The 27987-nt window shown below is 56.3% G+C and overlaps 1 protein-coding gene across 3 annotated transcripts in view; it reads left to right on the forward strand.

Moving 5' to 3' along the window:
• Window positions 1-27987, forward strand: part of SRCIN1 (SRC kinase signaling inhibitor 1) — a 71103-nt gene that overhangs the window by 26870 nt on the left and 16246 nt on the right. Inside the window, exons 4-19 of one of the 3 annotated variants that reach the window (XM_043469836.1) lie at window positions 396-494; window positions 7125-7148; window positions 11142-11337; window positions 11946-12144; window positions 12578-12671; window positions 13190-14040; window positions 15270-15362; window positions 15615-15658; window positions 15953-16140; window positions 17268-17443; window positions 23724-23854; window positions 23973-24120; window positions 24444-24690; window positions 25139-25373; window positions 27195-27349; window positions 27645-27797. In XM_043469836.1, the coding sequence (XP_043325771.1) occupies window positions 396-494; window positions 7125-7148; window positions 11142-11337; window positions 11946-12144; window positions 12578-12671; window positions 13190-14040; window positions 15270-15362; window positions 15615-15658; window positions 15953-16140; window positions 17268-17443; window positions 23724-23854; window positions 23973-24120; window positions 24444-24690; window positions 25139-25373; window positions 27195-27349; window positions 27645-27797 (3033 nt within the window). The remainder of the gene's footprint in view (window positions 1-395; window positions 495-7124; window positions 7149-11141; window positions 11338-11945; window positions 12145-12577; window positions 12672-13189; window positions 14041-15269; window positions 15363-15614; window positions 15659-15952; window positions 16141-17267; window positions 17444-23723; window positions 23855-23972; window positions 24121-24443; window positions 24691-25138; window positions 25374-27194; window positions 27350-27644; window positions 27798-27987) is intronic. The other 2 variants (XM_043469846.1, XM_043469855.1) reach the window with 2 other exon arrangements.

Here is a 27987-nt window from a genome sequence, read left to right on the forward strand (position 1 = left end):
CCACGTCTGTGGGGTAGGAGGTGACAGCTTCAGCCAGGAGGGAGTGAAGAGCTGGAAGAGGGGAGAGGTGAGGGGCAGCTCCCTTGCAGAATGTCCAGAGAGGCAGTGAAGAATTGATGAACAGGACTTCAGGAGTATCTGTTGGGGAAGGCTTTGCCCTGGGCTCAGAGAGCCTCCAACCGGGGGCTTTCTGGAGAGAAAGACCCGGAAACAGCTGGAGGGCCCTAGTTAGAGGCATAGACTTGGTAAGGGACTAGCCAGTGTTGCAGGGTCCCTCTGCAGTGTGAGCTCAGCGCCAAACTGGCCCCCAGAACTCCCCGCCCCGTCCCATCCCAGTGCCCCAGCGGCTCCTGCCCGCTCCCCCTAATGGGGTGTCCCCCGCTTCGCACACACAGGTTGGCGGCTGGACCGTGGACCCCGTGTGCCTTCTCAGCTCCCTCTGCTCCCACCTCCACGGCGACTCCGCCCCCTCCGGGGCTGGCCAGCCGGCCCAGGTGAGTCACCCGCCTCCTCCCACCCCCCAAACCCATGGCAGACTTGGGCTTTGGGGAGGATATTTTTTGGGAAAGGGGAGATCCAGGATTTTAATTTTGCACCCCTTGCTCTTATATGGAGCCGGCATTTTCAGAAGACTCCTATGCCCTGTACTCTCCCCCGATAGTCAGTCTAATTCCTACTGTTCCCGCCCCAGAGGGAAAGGGAAATTGTTAGTCACTCAGTCGTGTCTGATTCTTTGCGACCCCATGGACTGTAGCCCACCAGGCTCCTCTGTCCATGGAATTTTCCAGGCAAGAATACTGGAGTGGGTTGCCATTTCCTTCTCCAATTACCTCCCCAAACCTGTGCCAAAGCTTGGCTCTGGGGAAGGAATTTTTTTGAGGGGTATTTCCTCAAATTAAAAAAAAAAAAGTTTTTTTTAAAAATTCTTCCCTCTTTTAAACTGGAGTATGTCTCTCCTACCCTCCCCTACTGGTTTTCAGGAATCTCTCGTGCCCAATTCCCACACCCACTGCAGACCATCTCATTTCTCTATCCCCACCCGCCCTCCATCTCTGAGCAGACCCAGCCTTTCCCTGATGTCTCATCAGCAGGAAGTCCTTCATGATGTCTTTCTCTCACCCCTCTCGCTACGTCCGATGCTTAATTTCAAAATTTGAAGACAACCTTGGCATCTAGCCACTTGTTCTGAACTGATTGCCTGGTTCTTCATCATGCCTCAGTTTCCCTGATGGGAAGATGGACAGGGACACCCAGAGACAGTATCTTAAGGGCTCAGCCTCCCAGCTCAGGCCTAGACATTTCCGTGGGAGAAAAACAGGCATCTGAAGCCCCAGAGGGGAGGAGGGACCAGAGAGTCAGAGTTGCAACAGGCCAGGGGCAGCCCTAAGGAGGCCTTGACTTGAGGGTGGCAGAGGAGGCACTGTGGCAGAGAATCTAAGAGGGAACCGTTTCTCTCCCTTGTGCATCCTGCTTCCTTCCCCTGGAGAAGGGCAGGAAGTCTTGAGTTTTTCAACGAGAATGAGGAGAAGGAAAAACGTGACAGCCTAGGAAATGGCTCCAGAGCAGGGACTCTTAGCTGTGTATAACTCAAGTCTAGCATGAGATTGGCGTGCTTGGCATCACTCACAGGGCACCCAGCCCACTGCCCTTCCCGGGTCTTGGCCCAGTATTGACCAAACTTAGAGACCAGAGATGTGTCTGCCCCCGAGGCTAGACAGCAAGTGGAATGGACTCATCTAGAGTGGTCACATGTGCGATAGAGGTCAGACTGGGACAGGAATGGGGATGAGGTGTGAGCCCCAAATGGAGCAGATGGAATGTCTTGAGTTGGAGTGGTGGAGGGAAGTGAGGCTGGATTTGGTGAACTTGGTGTCCCAGGTTATGGGGCCCCAGGCCTGTCCACATCTGGAATCTACTCTGTTGGAGGGAAGGGGAGAGCTTGAAGGGGTCTTCACCCCCAGGGCTTTGAAGTACAGAGAACAGTGGCCGTGCACAGGATCTTGTCATCACTTTATACCTAGTCCTTATTGAACTTCTCTTTCCGGATGACTGTGTCTGAGGCCCCTTTTTGTGAAGTGCGGGACCAGAGACGTTCAGCAAATGCCAGAGTCACACAGTCGAGCAGGATCAGACGTCACCGAGGACATTTAGGCATCCTAGGTCGCCCAGGCTTGGCTCGGAATTGAATCACTGGAGAGCTAGAAGGCTCACGGTGCACCGCAGAGACCCTGGTGGGGAGAGGCTGTAAGCTCAGAGGGTGGCGGGTCCGGAGACCGGCCACTCTCCTCCCCACCACCCTAGGCCGGATCGTTAGGGGTGGAGGCCTGAAGAAGACCCTGGGAGGGGACCGAAGGCCAGACTCCAAGTCGCAGCCCCTCCCCCGCTTCCACTAAGCTGTCTAACCTCCCTCTCTCCTGCTGCAACCCGAGTCCCGGGCGGCGGGCCGGCGTATCGGGTGACCGCGGCGACGCAGCCACCAGCCTCCGCCGTTCCTCGGCGGGGCTGCGCCGGCGGGGCCGCGCCGGGGAGGGGGCCGGGGAGAGGATGTGCTCGGCGGCGCGCCGTGCCGCGCCAGGTGGAGTCGCGGTTACCGGGGCGACCGGGGCCCGGGCCGGCTCGGCGGCGGCGGCTCTCGCATTGCAGCAAAGGGCACCGGCGGCGGCGGCTGCGGAGGCGGCCGGGGGAGGGGAGAGCCCGGGTGGGTGGGAGTAGGGGGCCGCCCTCCCTCCCCTTGCCCGACGCGCGACCTGGGGCTGGGGGACCCCCGCGCATACACCTGTGGCCGCAGGTAAGGGGGAGCGGCTGCGGGGGCCGGGGTCGCCGCCTCGGGTTCCGCGGGGCGGGGGCGCGGAGACGGGAGGCCCTCCCACCCGGCTCGGAGGGGCGGTCTGGGGCTGGGGGCGCGCAGGCCGCTGAGGTTCCCGATCCCTGAGAAACGCCCCCTCCCCTCCCCCATCGCGTTCGCAGCTTTCCGCAGGGGACCGGCCCCTACCCCGACGTGCGGCTGGCGCCCCCTCCCCCAGCCTCAGAAAGTCATGACCTTTCCGGGGTGCGCCCTCGCCTCCGGTTCAGCGCCGGTCCCGCAGCACCACCACCCCCGCCCCCCACCCACACTCTGCTTGGGGAAGGGGTACGAGGCGGCCGTGTTCGCGGGGGAGTCAGGCACGTGCGTCGCGGTGAGAGGCTGGAGCCCTGGCGGGGGGTGGGGGGGGGCGTTAAGAAGCCCCAGCCTGGGCGGGGTGGGGGGCGAGTGTTTACGTGGACGCGTGTTCACTGGAGTTAGAGGTGGGTGTGTGCGCCGGTGCACGCGGAGCCAGGGAACTGGAGCTAGGGTCCGACCCATAGGGTGCCCTCCCTCTCCGGAGGCTGCGCGGTCGTTGGGGCTGGAGGTCAGGGAGGGGTCATGCACTCACCTAGCCTGCAGGGGACATGTGCCCAGGGGAGGGGAAAGACCTCAGCTGGCGGGGCTGAAGCTCCCAGGGGACAGGGCCCCGCCCTCCCAGGGAAGGAGTTGGGGAGAAAGGACCAGCTGCAGGGGGAGGGAAGAACCCCCCCCCCCCCCACCAAGGGTGCCTAGGGTGGAGGAGGCAGGATGTTAACTCCTAACCCCCCGGAGGGAAGAAGTTGGTTCCTCTTCTCACCTGGGAGTTTGAGGACCCACTGGCACTGCTTCCTTGGGTCTCCAGGAATCTCCTTGCCCGTATTACTGAAAGCCTGGTCCCTACAGAATGGATGGTTGACTTCCATATTATCCTCTTAGAACCCTCTCATTTTTCCCCTGCTCCCCTAAGACTCTTCCCTACATGTGATGACCCTCAAGGGGCTTTCCTGTGCAATCCTTCCTTTTTTCTACAGTCTCACTGTCCTCTGGAAAGGTGAGACACCCCCTTTCTGAGTCTGGGGGAGGGAGACAGCTTTACCCTTGGGTTGGGGAGCCAGATCTCTCTGGGCCCTTCCTGCCCCCTGTCCTCCTTCCAGGGGTTTCTGGTGCTGGGCAATTCCCAGGGAAAAGACCTAGAAGGCTGAGCAGTGCAGGGTGCCAGGAGATGGAGAGTGGTGCCAGGGAAGAGCATGCAGAGGTACACCGCCCCACCCCCCTGCCCATGGCTGGTCCAGAGTTCTTGGCAATGATTTGTGGCCAAATATTTGTTGAGAGGGCCTCTAACACCAGGCACCGTGTGGGGCAGGGCGGGAGGAGCTGACACCAGGAAGAGGGTGAGGAGGAAAGGGTGCTGGCGACTGCACGAGGGGAGTCCTACCTTCGCAAACAGGAGGAGCCTCTGCTCCTCTCAGTCACCCAAGGCTGTCCCAGGGGGTTAATACCCTGGAAAGAGACAGACAGGGATGCACGACATCCCCAAGGCCCCCTCGCTACTACGGTTTTCCCCTCCAAGGACACTGAGTTGCCAGGAGACTGTCTCACCCTAGTGAGGACACCCTGAGAGGACCATCCTTCCCACTTTCCAGGAGGGACGGAGGGGCAGCATTCTGCGTGCCCTACCAGCCAGCGCCCTGAGTCCCGGGACTCCGGTCCCAGCCTCACTCCAAGTTCACCAACACAAAGACAGCTACTCTTCCCTCTGCCCGCTAGTGGGGCTTGGCTGGCCCGTCCTGTGGCCCTGGTGCCACCCAGGCCTCTCCCCTGGGCCCAGCTGGTGATCTCTCCAGGTCTGAGTGCCCCAGGGATGTGCCTAGTGTTGCCTGAGGCGGGCCCATGTTGGGGGCCCACCTAGCATGGCTGCAGCCGGGACCCATCCCTCTTCCGCTCCCAGAGATGTGAGGTGGGCACCAGTCACATACTGAGCCTGGTGTGTTGACTTTTGGGGCTGGGTGGGGGAGGGGCATTTCCTGCTTCTTTTGAATCAGGACACATGATTGTCCTACCTGACACATGACGTCTGGGACATCACAGGCCTGGTACAGTGGCTGAGGTGGCCAGAGGCACCATGACCCGGCTAGTGGGGGGAGGGAGGCATGCGACTCTCTCTTTGTGTGTGCATAGTATGTGTGTGTGTGTGTGGCTTTGTGTGTCTCTGCAGTTGTTGTGTATGTGTATGCATATGTGTGAGTGGGCATCCCTGTCTCTATGTGTTTCCGTGACTCCCTAGGGGCTAGGGCTGGGGTGGGGGGGTGCCTCTGTGATTCTGCTTGTAGAAGTGTGTGTGAGCAGATCAGTGTCTGGTGCGGGGTGGGGGTGGGAATAGGCTGTGCATGTTTGTATGGTTGGGGTTGGTCCACCTACGGATATCTCCGTCTGAGTTTCTGTGTTTCAGACTGTGGCCGGCTCTTCTCCGAGTGTTTCTTGTCCCTTTGTGGGTGTGTCTGTTGCTCTGGGTGTGTTTGTGGTGAGGTTCTCATGGGAGGTTGTCTGAGAGTCTGTACACAGCTCTGTGGGTGGTCTGTGTGCACACCAGGGCCGTGCAGCTGAATGAGGGACGGCGGCCTTCTCTGCAGAGCCGTCCATCACCACTGGGGCTGCAGACATGACTCTCATCATAAACCTTCCCCTGCCCTCTGCCTGGCTCTGCCTCCCCGCCCCAACCTCGATCACATGTCCACTCCCTCTGCTCCCCCTTCCCTTCCCCAGGCCATGGGCAGCTGTGGCTAGAGCCTGCTATTCCAGCCCCTTGCCCCCCACTCCACTCAGCACCCATGGGTGAAATGTGTCCATAGATGGTTCTAGTTACTGGCGAGGGCACAGACTTCCTTGTCCCCTTCCTCTGCCAGGCATGTGATTATTTTTTTGCATCTCTTGGAGGCAATGCTAGGGGGAGGAGTAGGGCTGTGACCCAAATGGGATGGTCCTGGTGAGTAACCCTCTTCATCCCAGCCCTAGTGGCATCATCCCCACCCTAAAGGTCTGAAGCCTCCTCCCAGCAGAATCCCTCTCCAGCTCCTCCCTGCCATGAAGTGTTCAGATCCACAGGACACCCCACTGAGGTGCCCTCTGCCATCAGGGAGCCTTGGTGTCTCTCTCCTCTGCCAGCGGCTCTGAGGCCTAGGGAATCTCATCTGCTGGTGCCAGGCACCCCAGGGTCAGGCCATCTGCTGCCTCTGTCTCCCTGCTGAGGCTGGCACCGGTCAGCAGGGTGCCCTCAGCTTTGCCAAGAACCAGCCTAGCCTCCGGGCCATTCCTCCCTGTCCTTAGCCATCTGGAGGGGCCTTCTGGTCTCCGGAGAAGGCAGGGTGACTCTAGGTTATTGTGAATGAGGAGAAGCCTAACACGCCCATTTTGGGGGAGCAAGGAGCCCTACTCTCTCATCTGTCCACCCACAGGACATCGCCAACGATCCCTTGCTGCCTGTGGCTTCCCATCCATTGCCCAGGGCTGTGGGGTGACGGGCATCTGTCCACTTTCCCTGAAACCTGGGTCCATCATGTCACACAGGCCTGCTTGCCCTGGCCTTGGCTCCCTGCCTCCCTCTTCCACTCCCTGCCCCGTCAACCTTCCTGTGGTCCACTTCCCATCCCACCTGGTTTCACTCAAATGCTTTCTGCTTGTCCACCTCGTTTAGTTAAGTCTAAATTTTTTCGCTCAGCATTTAAGGGTGCTGCTCTAGCCCCAGTCCCTTCGCAGCTTAATATGCTACTTTCCCAGGCTCTGCCCCAACCAACTGGACTGTCCCCTCAACACACCCAGCACATGTCTGCCCCAGGCCCTCTGCCCATGCTCTTCCTCCCAACCTCCAGCTGCTCATTTGTTTATGCCCAGCTCCAATGCCACCTCTTTCGGGAAGTTTCCCTCAGCTGACACAACCAGATGCCATTTCTCTCACCCCGCAGCTCTGATTCATCTCTGCCAGCATCTCACGTGTTCTCATATCATGGTCATCTGCGTCTTTTCCTGCCTGTAACTCTCTGAGGACTGTTACCGTGACTAGATTGCGTGACTTAGAAACATCTGGAACGGCTCTCCCCTCCCCTGCTAGCAGGCCTGGAGCCTGCTCAGGGCCATCCCCGGTCTCCAGAGAGAGTGGGATGTACCAGGCATGGCTTCCTTCCCATTCCTGGGAGGGTGGAGGGCCCAGGGCTGAATGCTGAGCACCAAGGGTCTCTAACCTACCCCTGGCCCTAGTCTCCCCTCCCAGCCCCCACATAACCATCTCTTCTCTTGTTTCCATCAGCAGCCAAACTACTGGAGTTTCAAGGTCAGTGGTGGTGCTTCTGCTTCTGTGACAACTGCATGTGCTGTCCCGCCCTCACCCCTCCCTGCACATGCTTTGCACAGGGGTGTGCGTCTGCAGGGGACCATCTGGTGTGGGTGGTGGGCCTTGGGGCTGCAGGCTGGGGCTGCTGCTTTGAGAGAGCCTGGGTTCGCCTGCCAGGAGCTTGTGGAGCCAGTGTGGCAGTTTGGGCCACCCCTACTGGGAATCTGGGTGGGGGATGCTCAGGCTTACCCTGAGACACAAGGGCATTTGGGAATGAGAGAGGCATTTCCCCCTGCTTGGAAAGACAGCTGGCTCAGAGGGAGGGACTTGGATCCCACGATCTTATTGAGGGCCTTGTTCTCTGAACTCAGACTTCATTTTCTAAATCTGGAGGAGGAAGGCCTCTCCAGACAGGAGGCCCCGTGACTACAATAGGTCCCTCATCCTTTTCTTACTTTCCACTATGGAAAGAGCTGGTCATGCCAGGCAAGAGACTCACAGCCCTGCACCCCCCAAACCTGTTGCCCAAGTGGAGGGCTGAGCTCAAGGATGGTGCTCTCCTGCCTCCTCTGGAGAGTTCGGACCATCCACAGCTGGAGATCCGTCTGTGCCCTCCAAGGACATCCTTCTGACCCCTGGGGGAGCACACTCTGGGACCTCCCCATCTTCTTTGGCACCAGAGTTAGAACTAAACCACGTTAGCCTGCTGCTTGCATCCTGGAGTCCCCGGTTCCTCAAATCCTGGGCATCATGACAGGGGGTGGGAGGCATACATTCCAGACTCCCCCAGTGCCATCTTGCTCCAAACATCTTGTTTGCATGCATCCTCCCAAAGAGAAGTTCTTGAATCAGAGAACCACAGAATTGTAGATTCGTGGTGTCAGGCATTATAGGCTTTTTGTAGGAAGCAGTAGCGCATAGTGGTTCAATGCATGTGGCTGAGGGCCTAACTGCTGGGTGGTGAATTCCAGTCTGCTACTAACTAGCTGAGTGACCTGGGCAAGTTATATAAATTCCCTGAGCCTTGGTTTCTCTTCCATAAAATGGAGCAGTATCTATATCATAGAGTTGATGTAAAGTGAAGGGACAAGAGACTGCATGTCCTAAATACAAAGCCTGGCCCATGGGGAGCCTTACCTCGTTAGCTGTTAGCATCATGGATGCTGACATGATTCTCCACTCAGAATCACCTTGGGCACCTGTCAAAAACCTTGAACCCCAGGCTCTCACCTCCAGAGATTCAGATTCAGTGAATGTGAGCCCTGGAGAGAGTGTTTTTAAAAGCTCCAAGTGATTCTGCCCCCATCTGTGGACAGCCTTTGGGAACCTCAGGCCCTAGTCTGACCACCCCTACTCAAAGTTCCCTCTGTCTGATGTCTGACTAGGAGTCATCAGTTCCTCCCTGGAGCATCTGCGGGGACCAGTGCTCACTGCTTCCCATCTTTGGGAAGCCCTTTCCTATCTTTGCGGAGCTCTGTTTGAATTACTATTTTGTTCTCTTCCCATCTCCCTTGTAGTCAGGAAATCCTTCTGGATGTCTCACTTTTCCTCTGCTCTATTGTCCCAGCTCAGGGCTGGAGAGAAGCGCTATTGCGCTTTCTCTCTTCTCAAGAGGGTTTTCTACAAAGGCTGTGAGAATGGAATAAGAACCCAGAAGACCAGGATGGAGACTGGAACTGGTGGGGCAGGGAATGTGGTGTGTCTTCTCCCAGGGTTCCCTGGGCAAGGGGCTGCCTTCTCAGTCCCTAGGATCCCTAGTCCCCTTCATTCTGGCTCCTGTTCCATCTTCTTATCAGCAACTCATTTGTGTCCCCCCGAGGTGATGTGGCCACCCCCTACCCTTCATCCCCGCTAGCTGCCTCATCTTGCCTGAATTCTGTAGCCCCTCATCCACACTAGCCTGGCAACCACTGACCTTCCAGTTGCCTGGCAACCTCATGACCACCAGGCCAGCCTGGTTCCCCACACTGTGAGGAAAGAGAGGGGCACAGGCTGGCCCTGGTGATCAGCCTAGAACTGAACTGCAGGCTCCAAAGTCTGGGCCCAGGCATCCCCCAAGTGGGCCCAGTTCCTATGCAGCCTCCCTCCTCCCCAGACCCACGCCCACCCACTGATCAAAGCGTTATGCTCAAAGCTGGATGCCCACCGATGTCCTTAAATCTGATCTGCAGCATCCTGAAGCTCTGAAGCCACTTTGGGGACAGCTGGGCACATTGCTCATCAGAAGAAGATGCTTTCTCTTTTGAGAGTGCTAATCCGATTGGAACATTAAATTGAGTTAATAGGAAGATGGAGATTAATTAGGGGTTAATCAGGATTTAGGGAAGGAGGGAGCTGAGGAGAATAATTCCTTTTTAGAGATACTTTTACTGTTTGTTTGTTTTTTTAATTATAAAAATGAGGACTTCCCTGGTACTTCAGTGGTTGAGAATCCACCTTCCATTGCAGGGGACGCAGGTCTGACCCCTGGTTGGGGAACTAAGATCCCACCTGCTGCAGGGCAAGCAAGCGGGCTGCTGCAGGGCAAGTAAGCGGGCGTGCCACAACTACTGAGCCCAAGAGCTGTAACTAGAGAGCTCCAAGCGCTGCAATGAGAGATCCCCGATGCTGCAAAGACCCAACTCAGTCAAATAAATACATAAATATTTTTAAAAGACACTAGCATTATAAAAAACAAAAAATATAAAAATTATATATTCTGATTGTATAAAGTTCAAACAGCCAGGCAATGTATAAAGTAAAGAGAAAGGTGTGTTTCAGCCCCAAGATAACCAATGTTTATGGTTTTGAATGATTTGTGGTTATTAAACTAGGTAATTTATTTTATAAAAAAAATACAACTGGGCAACATGATCTTTTTCTTGATAACATGTATATGTGATACATCTCATATATATATAATGTTGCATAACAGAATGATGTAGATCTGATTCATTATCTTTCACCCTTAAATAAATGAGTTTCTGACAGCAACCAGGTTTGAGGGGAGGAGCTGGGGCAGACTGGAAGGAGCTGTGGCTGAATGAGAGCTCCAGCCCTTCCGCCAAAAGTAGGTTCTTGAAGTGCAGTTGAAATCAGGGTGTCCCCTCTCCTAGAGAGAGGGTAATCGAACTGTCCCTGGGGCAGAGGATGGTCATTGGGTGACACCCTTCCCTAGCCCCAGGCAGATATCACCCTCGGCTGTAGCTTCAGGACAAGGGCTGCTGTGATGAGCTGGAGGAGGCCATTCTGGGCCGCTAGCCAGGCACGTTGGCCATGTGGCAGCATGTGCCATGCAGGAAGGGGCTAAGGCCTGGCACTTAGGCCATGTGCTTGTGTGGTCTGAGCATGTGCACTGCATGTACTAGGCAGGTAGTCTGTTTGAAACTGGCATCCAACTGGTTTGGGGGGTTTTGGGGTGGTTCTTCCAGTCACCCTAGGTCCAGGACATTGTGCCCAGTTCTGTGAGGGGCCATGCCTCCAAGAACTGGGATCCCGGGGTCCCTAGCTCTCTGTTTTCTTCCTGGACCCTGTTTCCCACCCCCACCCCAACCCTCTGAACTCCACGAAGGATAAATTCATCACTCACAAAACCGCCGCTTAATTAATGTCTGGAACTAATGCCCCAATTTGCTCAACGATTCTGCTGCTCACCTCGGTGACAAATTTGTGTTGTTGTTGTTCTTTGGAAGCTTAAAATAGCAGGCGTGCCCATGGCTCCCCGCTCAGATGGTTTCTTGTCTGGCTTCCCAGGGTGCCTGAGTCCTCTGCCCAGTCGTTACCTGCTGGGTGTCCTGGGGAGACCAAGGCCCCAAGAGGTTGGGGAACTCTCCTGCAGCCACACAACAAGTCTGAAATCCAGGAGACCCTCGTGTGTGTGTGTGTGTGTGTGTGTGTGTGTGTGTGTGTGTGTCTCGCTGGCTGGCTGGGGCTCCCCAGGCCTGGATGGGGGCAGGGGGCAGAGCAAAGGGGCTGATGCCTGGTTCCTCTCGCCCCCCCGCCCCATCCCTGCAGACCCGCAGCTCACGCCACACTCAGGGAGCCCAGCCTGGGCTGGCAGACCAGGCGGCCAAGCTGTCGTACGCCTCGGCCGAGTCACTGGAGACCATGTCAGAGGCCGAGCTCCCCCTAGGCTTCAGTAGGATGAACCGCTTCCGACAGAGCCTACCCCTCTCCCGCTCAGCCAGCCAGACCAAGCTGCGCTCACCAGGTACTGCCTGTCCATCTTCCCTCCTGGCCACTGGCTCCTCCCTCTGGTCTGCTCGTCCCGGCATCCTCTCCCTCCCCTTGACCGCTTCATCTCTCCTCACGCACCTTTCTAGGAAGACTCTGGCTCCCCTCCCCCATCCCATCTTCCCGCCCACCCCTCCGCCTCCAATCTCCTCCCCTCAGGGCCTCTCCCTCCTCATAGCTCTCTTACCAGGCTTCTCCACCTCTCTTCCCTCACTTCTGTCTCCCTCCGCACCCCCTTCCCTGTCCCTCTCTCCCTTTCTAAGCCTCCCCTCTCCCACCCCCTTCATCAGCCCCCCTTTCCTTCATTCCCCGCTTCCCTCATCTCTCCCGCTCACTCTCAGTTTTTGCCCCAACTGCTCCGGCCCGCAATTCCATTTCCTCATCCGGACTCCAACCTGCCTGGGGTCGGGGAGGTGCCTTGAGAGGCCGGCAGCATGAGGAGTGCCTGGGTGCACCTGCACTCCGGGGCGGCGTCCGGCCTCAGACCCTGCCTCTGCGGGACCGGCGCGACTCCCGAAGGCTCCCCGAGCCGCCGGCGTGGTGGCGGTGGCGGCCCCGACACCAAGGGTGGCGTCTCCTTTGCAGGGGTGCTGTTCCTGCAGTTCGGGGAGGAGACTCGGCGCGTGCACATCACGCACGAGGTTAGCAGCCTGGACACGCTGCACGCACTCATCGCGCACATGTTCCCGCAGAAGCTCACCATGGGCATGCTGAAGTCGCCCAACACAGCCATCCTTATCAAAGATGAGGCTCGCAACGTCTTCTACGAGCTGGAGGACGTCCGGTGGGCGTGGCCCCGGGGGGAATGGGGTGGGCTCCCCGATACTCCTCCTCCGAGGGGGGCTCGAAGCCACAGGTCATTCCCCAGCCTCCTCCTCACCTAGCCTCAGCCCTTTCCCCCTCTCCTCCCGGAGCCTTACCGCCCCGCCCCCTTCTTCGGTCTTCTCGGCCCCACCGCCTCCCCTTTAATTCATCCGATACCCCTGCTGATTGGCCTTGGCTTGAGCCAAACTGAAAATAGTTCGTGAGGCCGAGGTAAACGGGTAGAAGATGCTGGTTGTGTGTTGGTGGCAGGCAGCCTGAGATTCACTAAGCAAGGAGTTAAGGGGTTGGACCTCGCGGCCCTTCTTGCCACCCCTCTCCCCTTTGCCTGGAGGTGCCCCCTCTCATCGCAGGGCTGGGGGATGGTGACCCTCTGCACCCCTTCCTCCCCCCAGGGACATCCAGGATCGCAGTATCATCAAGATCTATAGGAAGGAGCCACTCTACGCCGCTTTCCCTGGCTCACACCTCACCAACGGGGACCTTCGGGTATGGCTGGGGAGGCCCAGGGCATGGGGGAGGTTGGGCAGATGGGTCCAGGAGCAGAGTCTAGCCACTTGTCACCAGGGACCAGGGCCAGCTTTGGAGAAGGGAACGTGGAGGCTGAAGCAGAGGATGGCCTTCGTTAATGTGGATCCTGGAGGTGTCCCTCCCCTCATCTGCTACTTTCCCCTCTGGTCAGATCAGGATTTCTCAAACCTGCCTCTAAATATCCTAGGAGACCGCTCTCAGGAACCGCCCCTTCCTTCTTGGCTTTCCATCCCCCACCATGGGGTGGGCTGGAGGTTTCTCCCCTCTCTGGTGCCTGGCCCTCTGCCACTTCTTCCTCCGTCCTGGGAGCCCTGACGGGAAAGGGGTCGAAGATGCAGCAGGAGGGTGGGGAGGCAGAGAACAGAAGGGACTTCCTCAGCGTCACGGGGTCGGGGGAGCTGCTGGCTCCTTAAGCAGGAGGCAAGGGATCCCCTTTGTGACCGGCTTGTGGGGTTCCGGGATTGTCTTCTGCACAGAGAGAGATGGTGTATGCGTCGCGGGAGTCGTCGCCCACGCGGCGCCTCAACAACCTGTCGCCAGCGCCACACCTGGCCTCAGGCTCTCCGCCGCCGGGGCTACCATCGGGGCTGCCGTCGGGCTCGCCGTCGCGCTCTCGCCTCTCATACGCCGGGGGGCGCCCGCCCTCCTACGCCGGCAGCCCGGTGCACCACGCGGCTGAGCGGCTGGGAGGCGCCCCCGCCGCCCCGGGCGTTAGCCCGAGCCCCAGCGCCATCCTGGAGCGGCGCGATGTGAAGCCGGACGAGGACCTGGCGGGCAAGGCGGGCGGCATGGTGCTGGTGAAGGGCGAGGGCCTCTACGCCGACCCCTACGGGCTGCTCCACGAGGGCCGCCTGAGCCTGGCGGCGGCCGCCGGCGACCCGTTCGCCTACCCGGGCGCCGGTGGCCTGTACAAGCGCGGCTCGGTGCGCTCGCTCAGCACCTACTCGGCCGCCGCGCTGCAGTCCGACCTGGAGGACTCGCTGTACAAGGCGGCGGGCGGCGGCCCGCTCTACGGCGACGGCTACGGCTTCCGCCTGCCGCCCTCGTCGCCGCAGAAGCTGGCCGACGTGACCGCGCCCCCGGGCGGGCCCCCGCCGCCGCACAGCCCCTACTCGGGGCCGCCCAGCCGCGGCTCGCCGGTGCGCCAGTCCTTCCGCAAAGACTCGGGCTCCTCGTCGGTCTTCGCCGAGAGCCCCGGAGGCAAGACCCGCAGCACCGGGGGCTCCTCGACGGCCGGAGCGCCCCCTTCCGAGCTCTTCCCCGGGCCTGGGGAGCGCCCGCTCGTTGGATTCGGGCCGCCTGTGCCAGCCAAGGACACGGAAACCAGGTGAGGGAGCTGGCGAGGCTCGGTGATGCGCGGGTGCGGTGGGTTAGAGGGGACGCGGCAGAGTCCGTGGCAGGCTGTCCCCTGGACTCTGAGACCCGGGAGTCCTTCTAGACCCGGAGTATCCTTGAGGGGTCACCAGGGTTATCTTGGCCGCGCCAGGGCAGGCACTGGACAGACATTTCATCTGCAAGCCCCAAGGGATGGATGAGAGGGCCCCAAACAAGGGGCCTGGAGACCTGGGTTTGCATCTGGTCCCTGAGCCTTAGTTTCCTCAACTAGAGTTGAGGCTGAGACAGAACTCTATTTAATGCCTTTCCTCCTCCGGCACAAAACGTGCCGCCCTGAGAGCTGTCCAGCACAAGGCCGGCTGAAATCCACTGGGGAGGGGGTGATTGTAAGAAGTGGGGATGAAAGAGGTACATTTCTTTAAGTAGCCTCCGAGTTGGGGAACTCGTGCCTATCACCCAGCTCCTTGCTAAGGGTGCAAGGCTGGAGGAGGTAATCATGGCACCTGCCCTCCTCTGCCCTCAAGCAGCACTGATGAGAGGTGAGGAGAAATGATTCATTCACATAGCTTTCTTGTGGCCTGTGTGCCAGGCACTGCAATGGGCACTGTTTATGCCAAGTTGGGCAAACCCAGCTCCTGCCCTGTCAAGTGGGGGAGACATAGTTAAAAACAAACAAACAAATTTGTTCTTCCCTTGGGAGGGTGTATTCCTCAAGGCAGTTGGGGACTCTGGGATGGTGTCAGAAAAGAGGTAGGGAGAAGGGTGTGCCTAACAGGGGGAATATATGTGCAGAGGTCTAGAGGGGGCCTGGGTGAGACCCATTAGGGAGCTAGTGATGAGAGATGAGTCTGGAGAGGGAGGGGGTGACTGTCAAATGCTGCTGCTCCTGCTAAGTCGCTTCAGTCGTGTCCGACTCTGTGTGACCCCATAGATGGCAGCCCACCCGACTCCTCCGTCCCTGGGATTCTCCAAGCAAGAACATTAGAGTGGGTTGCCATTTCCTTCTCCAGACTGTCAAATGGGGAAGGGCATTTCCAGTGTTAGGTGTGTAGGAGGGCTGTGGACTTGATCCTTAGGTGTTGAGGCCCTTTGAATGGTCTGTGTGCTGGTGGCTGAGGAGGAAATGGTTTTCCTCTAATTATCAATCTTAGGAGAGGGGGGCTGGGCAGGAGGGACCCCATGACCAGAGATGGAGTTGATCAAGGCCACTGTCTTCCCTAGGGAGCGCATGGAGGCCATGGAGAAGCAAATTGCCAGCCTCACAGGCCTGGTGCAGAGTGCCCTACTGAGAGGTTCGGAGCCTGAGACCCCCAGGTGAGGTTCTTTTCCCAACACCACTGCCAAAGGCCTGTGGTTGGGGCAAGAGGAAGGGAAAGTAAGCAGCAAGAGCCCTGGGCTCAGCTCTGCCCATGTCTCATCATGGTGCCCTGGGTGAATCCCTTCCCTTCTCGGGGACTCCATCCTGAGACCAGGGGACTGGAAGAGTTTACGTTAAAGTCTCACCCAGCTTTGACAGTCTGGGGCCAGCCTGGACCCCGTGATGGCTATCTTTTCCCTGTACCACAGTGAGAAGATTGAAGGCTCCAATGGAGCAGCCACCCCCTCAGCACGTGAGTGACCCTTTCTTCCTCCCCCAGAGGTCCTTGCCCTGTCTTAGCCTCTCTGGTCTTTTCCTAGTCTGTAAAGGGGCTACATCACCAGGCTTCCATGGGTAAATGAGTAGTCGCCTTAGAAAGGCTGACCACTGACCCCTCAGAAAGGCTGACCACTGGTTGGGGCAGGGAGCCAGAGCTACGCTTCTCCCTGGCTACTGTGTGGGGCCACGAGTGGGGAAGATCTTACCCCGATCTCTCCCAGCTCACGATTCATTCCCTTTCTCCCATCTTTGTGGTCCCTGTCTGCAGCCTGTGGGTCAGGCAGCCGGAGCAGCGGGGCCACCCCAGTGTCCGGCCCTCCCCCGCCTCCGGCCAGCAGCACCCCTGCGGGGCAGCCCACTGCCATCAACCGTTTGCAGGTGCAGCTGCACCTGCGTGGCCTGCAAAACAGCACGAACGACCTGCGCAGCCAGCTTCAGCAACTGCGAAAGCTCCAGGTAACCACCACCCCTCCGGGGCCCCGCCCCCCAAACCCCGCCCTACCAGAACCCACCTACTTGCTGAAACTCCTTCCCAAGAGTCTGCCCCATCCCGAGTCCCTCGCCGTTTACTGGGCTGCTCTCCTACTGGGCTGCTCTCCGAAACCCTCCTCGAACTCCCGTCACCTCGCTGAATCTCTATTCCCTCACCAAGCCACCACCCCTGGCCCGTGTCCCCCTGTGGGCCCTCTTTCCCTTTCCCTGAATCCTTCCCGCCTTCCTGGAGCCCCAGCCTACCCCACTGAGCCCCCTCCTCCTGTCAGTATCCCTCAGGGCAGTCCCAGTCCCTTCCCTTCCCTCATCCCCTCCCTTGGGCTGAAGCCTTTCCCCCAGATCCCCTCAGCGTTACCTTCCTGAGCCCACACAGCCTTCCCCAGCCTGCCCTGCTTGGCAGATGGTCCTACCAGTCAGGAGCCTGGCATCCCTTTGCCCGCTCCTCGAGAGTGCCCCGGGGCCCATCAGGTGAGAATAATGAGTAGAGACAGGCTGGAGAGGGGGCAGAGAGTTGCCATCTGGGCAATGGGTAAGATCTCGGCTCCCCCCACCATTGCCTCCACTCGGCCTTAGAACTAGGTTCAAGTGTTAGTTATGTTCCGGTCCCAGCCAAGGAAACTGTCAAACCACAGTGCTTGAGTCCTTCATCGAAGCCACAGCCATGCAGCCCCAAGGTGGGCAGGGCCCTGGTAGGGTCATCTCTTGCCCCCAAATATCCCCTACCCCGTTCTCCAGCCTCTAAGATATTTCCCCAGAAAGAAACTTTGTCCTCCTCCCCCGACCCCTTCGCTGCAACTAACTGCCACAGCCAAGCAGCCGCACCTTCCGCACGGCCCAACTTGGCAGTCCTGCCTCCCTCCACCATCCCCAAGCCATCCTCCTCTTGCTTCTATGCTTCCCCAGAAAGTAACCCTCGGCCTGTGCCCCCCCCCCCTTCCGCTGCTGCTCACGGCCACAGCCAAGCAGCAGTATCGTCCGTGGAGTTCGCCCCGCGGTCGGGCTGTCCTCTGCCCGCCTCCTCCCAGTCCTCTCCCCGCAGCGCGCCTCCATTCCCTCCCACCCCCGTCCACCGGCCCATCTGCGTCCCGCAGCTACAGAACCTGGAGTCGCTGCGCGCGCTGCTGAAGGGCACGGAGGCGGAGCTGAGCATGCGCGTGTCGGAGGCGGCGCGGCGGCAGGAGGACCCGCTGCAGCGGCAGCGCACCCTAGTGGAGGAGGAGCGGCTGCGCTACCTCAACGACGAGGAGCTCATTACCCAGCAGCTCAAGTGAGGCTGGGCGCAGCGCCTGCGGGGAGGGCTGGGAGTGCGGCCTCGGTGGCCCGCAACCTGGTATTACGGGGAGGCGCAGCTCCCTTCTTTCTGACTCCCAGGTGACGTGGGTCTGTTCCGAAGCCTGATTTTTGTCTCCTCTGTGGTCTGATGTCTCTGTGACCCACAAACCTTTGACACTCTGGCGGGAGTCCTATTTTCTTTTGTTGTGGCTTGATGCCTGCTTTTGCTGTGGTCTCACTCCCTAATGGTCCAAGGTCCGGCTTCCCCGTGGCCTGCAGCCTTACTCTCATGTTTCCAGGTGCCCGGTTTCATTTCTGTCCTCTGCCTGCTTTCGTTCTGGCCTGTGATCCTTGCATACTGATCCTCGAGTAGAGTTCCGGTGGGCCAGCTTGGTCACTGTTGCCACCCTCACCACCATCTCTTAGAGCAGATATAGCCAAGGAGAACCCTCCTCCCATCCTACTGCCGCTGAAACAGGGCTCCAGGAATAGAGAACACCCCGCCCCCAAAGACTTAGACATGGAAGGGTTAACAGAAGACAGTTCTCTGATCCAAATTTAGTAAATAGCTGTCTGGCCAAGATTCGATTGTCTGGCACCATTGCAAGGAGAGGCTGCCTTCCGCTGTCCGTCCACTGAGTGAGCAGCCCCAGCCGCCTGCAGCTTTCCCTGGTCAGTCCCTGGGTCTGAGACAGAGACCCTGCTCCTCCGCCTGGTCTCCCTCTTGGCACAGGGCAGAGGGGCCGGAGCTCCAGCTCCAGCTCTGAGCAGCTGGGCGATCAGAGCAGTTTCTGCCCATCTCTGTGCTTCAGCTTCGACACCTGTGCCCAAGGTTAAGCTTTTCACAGTTCTTTCCAGAAGGGGCTTTGGCTTCTACAGGTCAACTACTCAGAACTAAGGAAGACTGCTCAGAGGAGCCCGGCTTCCTCACCAAAGTCATAATTGGCTGTATCACTTGCAAGGGGCTCCTTAAGAAGGACCCCTGCTCCTCAGCCTCGGGCCCACACAGCCTGGAGATCCATGTGCATTTCAGTGACGCACAGGGCAAGATTCCCATGACCCCTTGTGGTTGAGATGAAGTAAGGGGCCATCCCACTTGGAAATAAGCTGGCGTGGCAGTCAACTGCATCACCCCTGGTGTGAAAGCTGAGTGACAGCTCCCGTCAGATCTCCAAGTAGACGGATGGCTACCATCCCCCTCACCCAGGAAATTCCATTTACCTAACTTTCCTGTCCTCTTTTCCCCCTTTTTTATTCAGCACAGAGGAACTGGATTGGAATTTTCAAAGGGAACTTTACTGAGACATTAAAGGAAAATAAAAGGAAATATAAAAGTACAGAGGAGGCAGGAAGGATGAAAGAACGTATTTATGCTCCTGTCATATGAGTGTCTGGTCCTCTGCTTCCTGGGGCCTCAGTTCTCCAGGAATACAGTCTCCCTATGCGTTGCCCTGCTATCAAACCCATTGCTCTGACTGCTCACTCTAGAGAGCTTGGGGGCTGATACATTGCTTCTGGCAGGGTTCTCCATCTACTTCGAAGGTGACTTTTTGGGTGGAATCTGGACTGGGCTGCACATCAATGCTGCAGTGGCTTTGGTCTGACCAGGAGGGGCCTCTCTGCCTAGTTTCCATAGCCTCCCCAGGATTGGATGGCCCTGCTGGCCCATCCATACCCCTGCTCTAGCTTACCAGCCTCTGTCCACTTCCTTGGCTTCACTCTGCCCCTTCCTTTTGCCCTGGCACCTTGCTGGAAGTTACAGCTGATTCTGTGCTTCACTCAGCTTGGCTTACTCACCTGTAGCTCTAGCCAAGCACATTGTTTAGATGTTGCCCTTAGAGGCAGCCTCCGCTGACTGAGACCTTTGACCTCTGGAGTGTAACATAGCCCAGCCCAGCACCAACTGTATAGGCATGTGACCTGTTGTTCACACAGGGCCTCATGCTTGTGAGGGACCGTACTTGGTTCAATGCTCTGCTGTCATTATCTTGAAATTCTTAATTTTTATACTAGGGGCAAAATCTTTATTTTGCTTTGGGCCACCTCACATTTTGTGGTTCTGCCCTGATCCTCACCTCTCAACTGTTTCAGAACTAAACCTGGGTCTGGAAAACCCCACCACTTTCTGATCCCAATGTCTAGACTTGCGCTGGTTTGGACTTTCTTGCAGAGCCTGCTCAGGTTATCGGCCCCCAAACTTTGGCAGATTGTATGATCAGAAGACTGAGGTGCTAATTGAGCCTAAGGGGGGCCTAGTGGCTTTCCTGCATGCAGTCATTCAGGGACCCAGGGTAATGGAAATAAGTGTCTTCCAATAAGGCACGTCTTCAATATGTGCCTTCCAAGATTACCCTCAGGGTCACTGTCTTTCAGCCAACAGGAAGGGGAAATGAGCGTGGAGGAGCTTACATAGGAGGACTTTAGAGAGCCAGACCTGGAAACAGCATGTACCACTACCACTCATATTCCATTGGCTAGACCTTATTTGAATGGCACTTCTACATGCAGAGGAGGCTAGGGAATGTAGTTTAGTATCCGAGCTACTTGTTGTTTAGTTGCTAAGTTGTGTCTGATTCTTTGTGACCCCATATGCAGCACATCAGGTTTCTCTGTCTTTCACTGTCTCCCGGAGTTTGCTCAAACTCATGTCCATTGAGTTGGTGATGCCATCCAACCATCTCATCCTCTGTTGTCCCCTTCTCCTCCTGCTCTCAATCTTTCCCAGCATCAGGACCTCCTCCACTGAGTAGGCTCTTTGCATCAGGTGGCTAAAGGATTGGAGCTTCAGCTTCAGCATCAGTCCTTCCAATGAATATTCAGGATTGATTTCCTTTAGGGTTGACTGGTTTGATCTCCTTGCAGTCTGAAGGACTCTCAAGAGTCTTCTCCAACACCACAGTTCAAAAGCATCAATTCTTCCATGCTCAGCCTTCTTTATGGTCCAACTCTCACATCCATATGTGACTACTGGAAAAACCATAGCTTTGACTATACGGACCGTTGTTGGCAAAGTAATGTCTCTGTTTTTAAATATGCTGTCTAGTTTTGTCATAGCTTTTCTTCCAAGGAGCAAGCATCTTTTAATTTTGTGGCTGCAGTCACCATCCGCAGTGATTTTGGAGCCAAGAAAATAAAGTCTGTCACTGTTTCCACTTTTTCTCCATCTATTTGCCATGAAGTGATGGGACCAGGTGCCATGATCTTAGTTTTTTGAATGTTGAGTTTTAAGCCAGCTTTTTCATTCTCTATCTAGGGATTCCCTGATAGCTCAGCTGGTAAAGAATTCGCCTTCAATGTGGAAAACCTGGATTTGGTCCCTGGGTTGGGAAGATACTCTGGAGAAAGGAAAGGCTACCCACTCCAGTATTCTGCCCTGAAGAATTCTATGGAATGCATAGTCCATGGGGTTGCAGAGAGTCTAACATGACTGAGTGACTTTCACTTTTCACTGTCGTCTTTTACCCTCATCAAGAGGCTCTTCGCTTTCTGCCATTAGTGTGGTATCATCTGCATATCTGAGGTTGTTGTTATTTCTCTCAGAAATCTTGATTCCAGCTTGTGATTCACCCAGCCCAGCATTTTACATGATATATACTCTGTAAGTTAAATAAGTGGGATGACAATATACAGACTTGACATACTCCTTTCCCAATTTTGAACCAGCCCATTGTTCCATGTCTAGTTCTAACTGTTGCTTCTTGGCCTGCATACATGTTTCTCAGGAGACAGGTAAGGTAGTCTGGTATTCCCATCTCTTTAAGAATTTTCTTCAGTTTGTTGTGATCCACACAATCAAAGGCTTTAGTGTAGTTAATGAAGCAGAAGTAGATTTTTTTTTTTAATTCCCTTGCTTTTTCTATGATGCAGTGGATGTTGGCAGTTTGCTCTCTGGTTCCTCTACCTTTTATCTGGAAGTTCTCGGTTCATGTACTGTTGAAGTCTAGCATGAAGGATTTTGAGCATAAATTTGCTAGCATGTGAAATGAGCTTAATCATACAGCAGTTTGAACATTCTTTGGCATTGTCTTTCTCTGGAATTAGAATGAAAACTGACCTTTCCCAGTCCTGTGGCCATTGCTGAGTTTTCCAAATTTGCTGGCATATTGAGTGCAGCACTTTAACAGCATCATCTTTTAGAATTTGAAATAGCTCAGCTGGAGCTATTTGTTCCACTAGCTTTGTTCATAGTAATGCTTCCTAAGACCCACTTGACTTTGCACTCCAGGGCATCTGGCTCTAGGTGAGTGACCACACCATCATGGTTATCTGGGTCATTAAACCTTTTATGTATAATTCTTCTGTGTATTCTTGCCACCTCTTGTTAATCTCTTTTACTTCTGTTAGGTCTTTGCTGTATCTGTCTTTTATTGTGTCCATCTTTGCATGATTCCATTGGTATTTCCTTTGGTATCTCCAGTTTTCTTGAAGAGATCTCTAGTCTTCCCCATTCTATTGTTTCCCTCTATTTCTTACTCTGAGCTACTATTTGTATGTAAACTGGAGATAATAATGGTTCCCACTCCCAGGATTTGTGGTGAGGATAAAGTGAGGGGCTGAATGTGCACCTGGCACGCTGTAGGCACTTAGTACAAGATAACTCTTTAACTGGTAGTGCTGACTCACAGAATTTTGGCCTTGACTCCAGTGTGGTCTGTTTTTTCACCCACTAGTTGGATGAAGATATATAAAGCATGCTGATAAGTTTTGCTGATGACACAGAGCTTTGAGGGGGAGCAAATCTGTTGGATGGTAGAACTGAGATTCAAAAGTTGTTCCTCCCTGGATTGTTGAGCTGAAATCCAACAGATGGGATTTGACAGGAATATATGTGACGTCCTGCCTGTGGGTCAGGGATATCAGTGACTCAGGTGCAGAACTGGGATGACCTACCTGGGCAGGAGTTCCTTCTTTCACTTATTCATTCCTTCCATAATTACTTACCAGACCTCTGTTCTGCTCCAGGCACCATGCCAGGTGCTGGGAATCAGAGATGAATCAGAAAGACAGGGTATCTTATTTTCTGCCTAGAGCTGCTTAGCCCAGCAAACAGGAGCTCCAGGCAGGAAGCAGACCCCGAACACCAAGTGTAAGGGGAGAGTTTCCCACTGGGACCTGGGGATGAGTGGGAGTTAGTCACACATGTGCATGGGGGGTGGGGAGGTGGTGGTAATGGAATGTTCTGGGCAGAGGAAATGGCATTATAGAAGCCCAGGGAGAAGGACTTTCCTGGTTGTCCAGTGGATAAGGTCCATGCTCCCAATGCAGGGGGCCTGGGTTTGATCCTTGGTCAAGGCAACTAAGCCTGCGTGCCGCAGTGGAGACCTAGTGTGGCAAACAAGAACAACCAACAGGGAGAGCAGCACATACAAGGACCTCAGAGAAATTCTGGATGGTTTGAAACAGAAGCAAACCAGATGGAGAGGAAGTGGATGTAGCTAGAGAGGAACTAAGGGCAGCCCCCAGGGACTGACCCCATGCATTAGCTCATTTAATTGCTTTTCAGCTCATTTAATCCTCATAGTGGCCCCAGGAGGGAGGAACTCTTACCATCCCCATTTTCTGGGGATAAGAAAACTGAGATCTGGAGACAGTTGGTAACTTCTCCAAGATCTCTTCTGGGTCAGGCAGAGTGCGGGTTGGAATGTGAATCTGTCTGACTCCAGACCCAAGTTTTCAGCTACTACCCCCATGCCTTTTGTGGCTGCACTTGAAGAGTTTGGATTTTAGCCTCAGAATGTCGGGATCCATTTCAGGTTCAACACAGGCGGTGGTGACTTGGTCTGATTTACATTTCAGAAAGATGTAGGGTGTTAAAATGACACAAGCTCAGCATAAGCCATCTGAAAATAGGAAGCAGCTTTGTCATTGAGGAAAGAGGCTGAGTGTCTGGATCATTTGAGAAAAGGTGGATGCTTCCCCGAAAAAAGAAGAGGCTCTTAGGGGCACACACACCTGCCTCCAGTTCTTTGAAAAGCTGCCAATTTCTCTGCTGTGTCCTTGGCTAATGAGAATCAGAAGGTGTGAGTCCTAGGGAGGGAGACTCTGGCTGATGCTGCTAAAGATGAGAACTTCAACACGGGGACCTGGGGACCTGTTATGGAGTGCTTCTGAAGTCTCATCTCTGAGGTCTGGCTTTCTGGTTTCACTTGGGCTTGTGGCCTGGTGGATGGCTTTTAATTTTGATCTGACCAGTGGCCTGATTTGTTCCCAGCTGTTCAGTTTCAGGGGGCTGGGCTGGGGCCAGAGGGGCTGAAAGGGTCTTTCTGTGACTGCAGTGACCTGGAGAAGTCGGTGGAGAAGATCCAGAGGGATGTGTCCCACAACCACCGACTGGTGCCCGGGCCTGAGCTGGAAGAGAAGGCGCTGGTGCTGAAGCAGCTCGGGGAGACGCTGACCGAACTCAAGGGTGAGCCTCGGGGCACCCCTCAGCCCCACCCAAGGCATTGCACCCCCACCCCACTGCCTGTCCTCCCCGCTGTCCAGAGCTGCTCCCTCCTCCCGCTCACTCCTTCCCTTCGCCTCAGCTCACTTCCCAGGCCTGCAGAGCAAGATGCGGGTAGTGCTGCGTGTGGAGGTGGAGGCAGTGAAGTTCCTGAAGGAGGAGCCCCAGCGCCTGGATGGGCTACTCAAGCGGTGCCGGGGGGTCACGGACACCCTGGCCCAGATCCGAAGGTCATTCTATCCCTGACCTCCTATCTCTGACCTGCGATTTCCCATGGGGTCACACACCGGGCCCAGATCCCTTATTCTGACTCCCTGCAGAGGTCAGCGGTGTGCTGACTGGCTGTGACCCAGCACTTTGACCTGTGACCCCTTGCATGTTGCAGGCTTGGCGCTCCCATTTCCCAGATGCAGTCACCCCTCCCCAGGCCCTTCCATCTGTCCTGCAAGATCCCAGAGCCCCCCTCACACCCCGCCTCCCCCAAGCCAGGCTTCCCTCCCAGGGAGCCACGACTCTGCTGACCTCACAGCTGCCCCCAACTCTCCCACCCCAGGCAAGTGGACGAGGGTGTGTGGCCACCCCCCAGCAACCTCCTGAGTCAGTCCCCCAAGAAGATGACGGCCGAGACGGACTTCAACAAGAGCTTAGACTTCGAAATGCCACCCCCTAGCCCTCCACTGAACCTCCACGAGCTGAGTGGGCCAACCGAGGGGGCCCCTCCAGCCCCCAAGGCCGGCAACCCCACCAAAGGCCTGGACACTCCTGGCAAGAGAAGCGTGGACAAGGCTGTGTCTGTTGAGGTGCTGGGCCCGGGATGGGGGGGCCGGAGCTAGGCTCACACATTCTTACCACCAACCTATGTTGGCCAGTGCCGACACGTGGGGACTTGTTCCTGGGGGACAAGGGAATCTGAGAAGCATACTGAGGGGTGACATCAGTCCTGCTAGGCAGGAAAGCATATCATAAACCTATGATAATCAAGGCAGTGCGGGGTTAGCACAAGAAAAGATTATGTGCTCAATGAAATAGAATAGAATGTCTAAAAGCAGGTCTAAATTTCTCCTGAGAGTACTTGGTTATGAAGGTGGCATTCCAGGCTCACAGCAAAGGCATGTAATACTCAAGAGAAGCCCGAGGCGCGGATCAAATGGGAGGCTTCCTTTGCATTCCTTGCATGTGTGGCTGAGGCCCCAGAAGTTCAGGAGTAGGGCAGCTGCTTCAGTGCTGACTGTTGGCCCTCCTCTCAAGGCTGCCGAGCGGGACTGGGAGGAGAAGCGGGCAGCCCTGACCCAGTACAGTGCCAAGGACATCAACCGGCTGCTGGAGGAGACACAGGCGGAGCTGCTGAAGGCCATCCCTGACCTAGACTGTGCGAGCAAGGCCCACGCGGGCCCAGCCCCAACCCCGGACCACAAGCCCCCCAAGACCCCCCACGGCCAGAAGGCAGCCCCCCGAACGGAGCCCAGTGGGAGGAGAGGTTCAGGTATGGGGCAGGTAGGGGGTTGCAAAGAGCCCAGAGGAGGGGAGCCCCAGCCTCAGGAGCTCTCAGGTTGATGAGGGAGGTGCTTGGGAGTGAAAATCTTTGTGGGTGGGCTATTAGAGAAGGGGGGGGGTGCTGGCCTGACCCTTGGCCACTCAGGGGAGACCGAGACGGATGGGATAGTCCTGGACTGCATCCAGAGATTTTCCCATGGCTGCTGAGAGGACCACACTGGGAGGATGAGAAAGCTCAGGCAGAGGGTCGTCCTCCTGCATGTTTTGTCCAAGCATGTGTCCCAGGAGCCAGGCTGTGCTGAGATGGGGTGCAGCACTGAGTGATGCAGACGTGGGTCCTGTGCCCCCAAGCCTGTGAGCTCACAGAGGAAGCAGAAACCCGAATAGGAAAACGGCAGTTGTCACTCATTCATTTATTCATTCTTGCCACCTGTATATTTGTTAAGTGCCCACTATGTGCTAGGGCTTTCCAGGTGGCGCTAGTGGTAAAGAACCCGCCTTCCAATGCGGAAGACATAAGAGATGCAGGTTCAACCCCCGGGTCGAGAAGATCCCTTGGAGAAGGGCATGGCCACCTACTCCAGTATTCTTACCTGGAGAATCCCGTGACTAGAGGAGCTTGGCGGGCTACAGTCCATAGGGTTGCGAAGAGTCAGACACGATTGAAGTAACTTAGTATGCATGCACACGAGTGCTAGGTGCTGGGGATAAGGATATGACTACTTTCAAGGAGCTTAAAGTGTAGTAGGAGAATAATACTAACATCTGTGTTTATCAGGCACTTACTGTGCAGCAAAAAACAACCCCAAATGCTTTCTGTATATTAATTCATATAATTTTGCAACAAGTCCAGGAGGTGGATACAGTAATTATTCCCATTTTACAGGTGAGGACACTAAGGCTCTATGTGGTTAAGTAATCTGTCCCAGGCCTTACCCAGTGTGTAAACCAGAAATAGGAGGCAGGTGCTAAATGCTGTTCTACAGGAGACCCTGAGAGGGCAGGAAGTCCTTCCCATGGGAGGGGACTTTTCGCTGGAGTCTTGAATTTCCCTGGCCAGTGAGAGAGGGCATTCCAGGGAGAAACATCATGTACCAATGCCTGGAGATATGTGTTTGGTGTTGCCCAGCTGGGTCCAGGCCCAAGAGTAGCAAGCAGAGCTGAAGCTGAAAGGTTGGCAGGCATGGAGGTTTGGGGTTGTGGGGACTCAGTGAGGGATCAAAGGGCGAGGAATGTCAGGCTTGAGTGACTTTTCTGCAGGTTGCCCAGGAAATAGCCCCCACCCCAAGGAAGAACCGGGGGCAGGGAGAGCCGGGTGGGCAGGGTCAGACTCTTGCAATAGTACTAACTACTCTCTCTTGATGGAGGAAGGATGAAGATCTGTGCCAGGGCAGAGCTGAGGGGTGGGCGGGAAAGTGGTGGATTAGAGTAGCGATTCTCAGACTTGAATGTGCATGTGAAATCACCCAGGATCTGCTGGCATGTGGATTCTGACTCAGCAGCGCGGGGTAGGGCCTGAGCTTCTGCATTTCCAATAAGCTCCCAGGTGCTGCCAGTGCCGTTGCTCCCCAGACCAGGCTTTGAGTAGAAGGGATGAGAGTGCTGTAAGCGAAGGAGTGACAGGGCTTGGGGCTGGATTGCATGGGGGGGAGGAGAGGAGGAGGAGGGGGCCTGTGTCCTTTCCTCGAGATTTCCCCTCTCCTCCTCCCTGGAGGAGGAAGCCAGGTTTACCCTAACCTTGGAGTCAGATGTGGCGCACAGACTCCAGGGTTATGGGTCCTCTGACCCCCAGCCCCTTGGCTGCCCACAGATGAGCTGACAGTGCCCCGATACCGCACCGAGAAGCCCTCCAAGTCACCCCCGCCACCCCCTCCCCGCCGGAGCTTCCCCTCCTCCCATGGCCTGACCACCACGCGCACCGGAGAGGTCGTGGTCACCAGCAAGAAGGACTCGGCCTTCATCAAGGTACCACCCCCCACCTTGGGTAGGGGACAGGTACGTGGGGTTGAGTGGGAGGGATGCCTGAGAGGACCTCTGGAGACCCTCTGGAGTGATCCCCTAGCTCAGAGGAAGTGGAAGGAAAGAAAGGAGGCTGGCCAGTGGTGACTCTGCTTCTGTCTCGTGCTTCCTCCATGGGAAGGGGCCTGGCAGATGCAGAGCTGGGTGGGCAGGTGGGAGATAGTCTGGAAGGGATAGGACCTAAGAGGTGAGCTGGCTGGAGGCAGACAGAGCCTGGTCTAATGAGGCCCGGGCCTTGCAGAAGGCCGAGTCCGAGGAGCTGGAGGTGCAGAAGCCCCAGGTGAAGCTGCGCCGGACTGTGTCCGAGGTGGCCCGCCCAGCCTCCACACCCCCAATCATGGCCTCTGCCATCAAGGATGAGGACGATGAGGACCGCATCATCGCAGAGCTGGAGGTGGGTCAGGGGTCCCCAGGTCATCAGCCAGGCGCCCCCCTTCCCCCACCATGTGGATCTCAGGGTGGGGTGCCCAGGCTAGGATGAGGGGCTGGATTCCTGGCTCCCCTCTGAGGCTGGTTCGGATTCTGTCCTTTTTGCCCCAGTTTCTTCTCCATTGTACAATGGGGGAGGGAGTGTAAGTCCCTCC

This window comes from Cervus canadensis, chromosome 1 (genome assembly GCF_019320065.1).
Source record: "Cervus canadensis isolate Bull #8, Minnesota chromosome 1, ASM1932006v1, whole genome shotgun sequence".
NCBI lineage: Eukaryota > Metazoa > Chordata > Mammalia > Artiodactyla > Cervidae > Cervus > Cervus canadensis.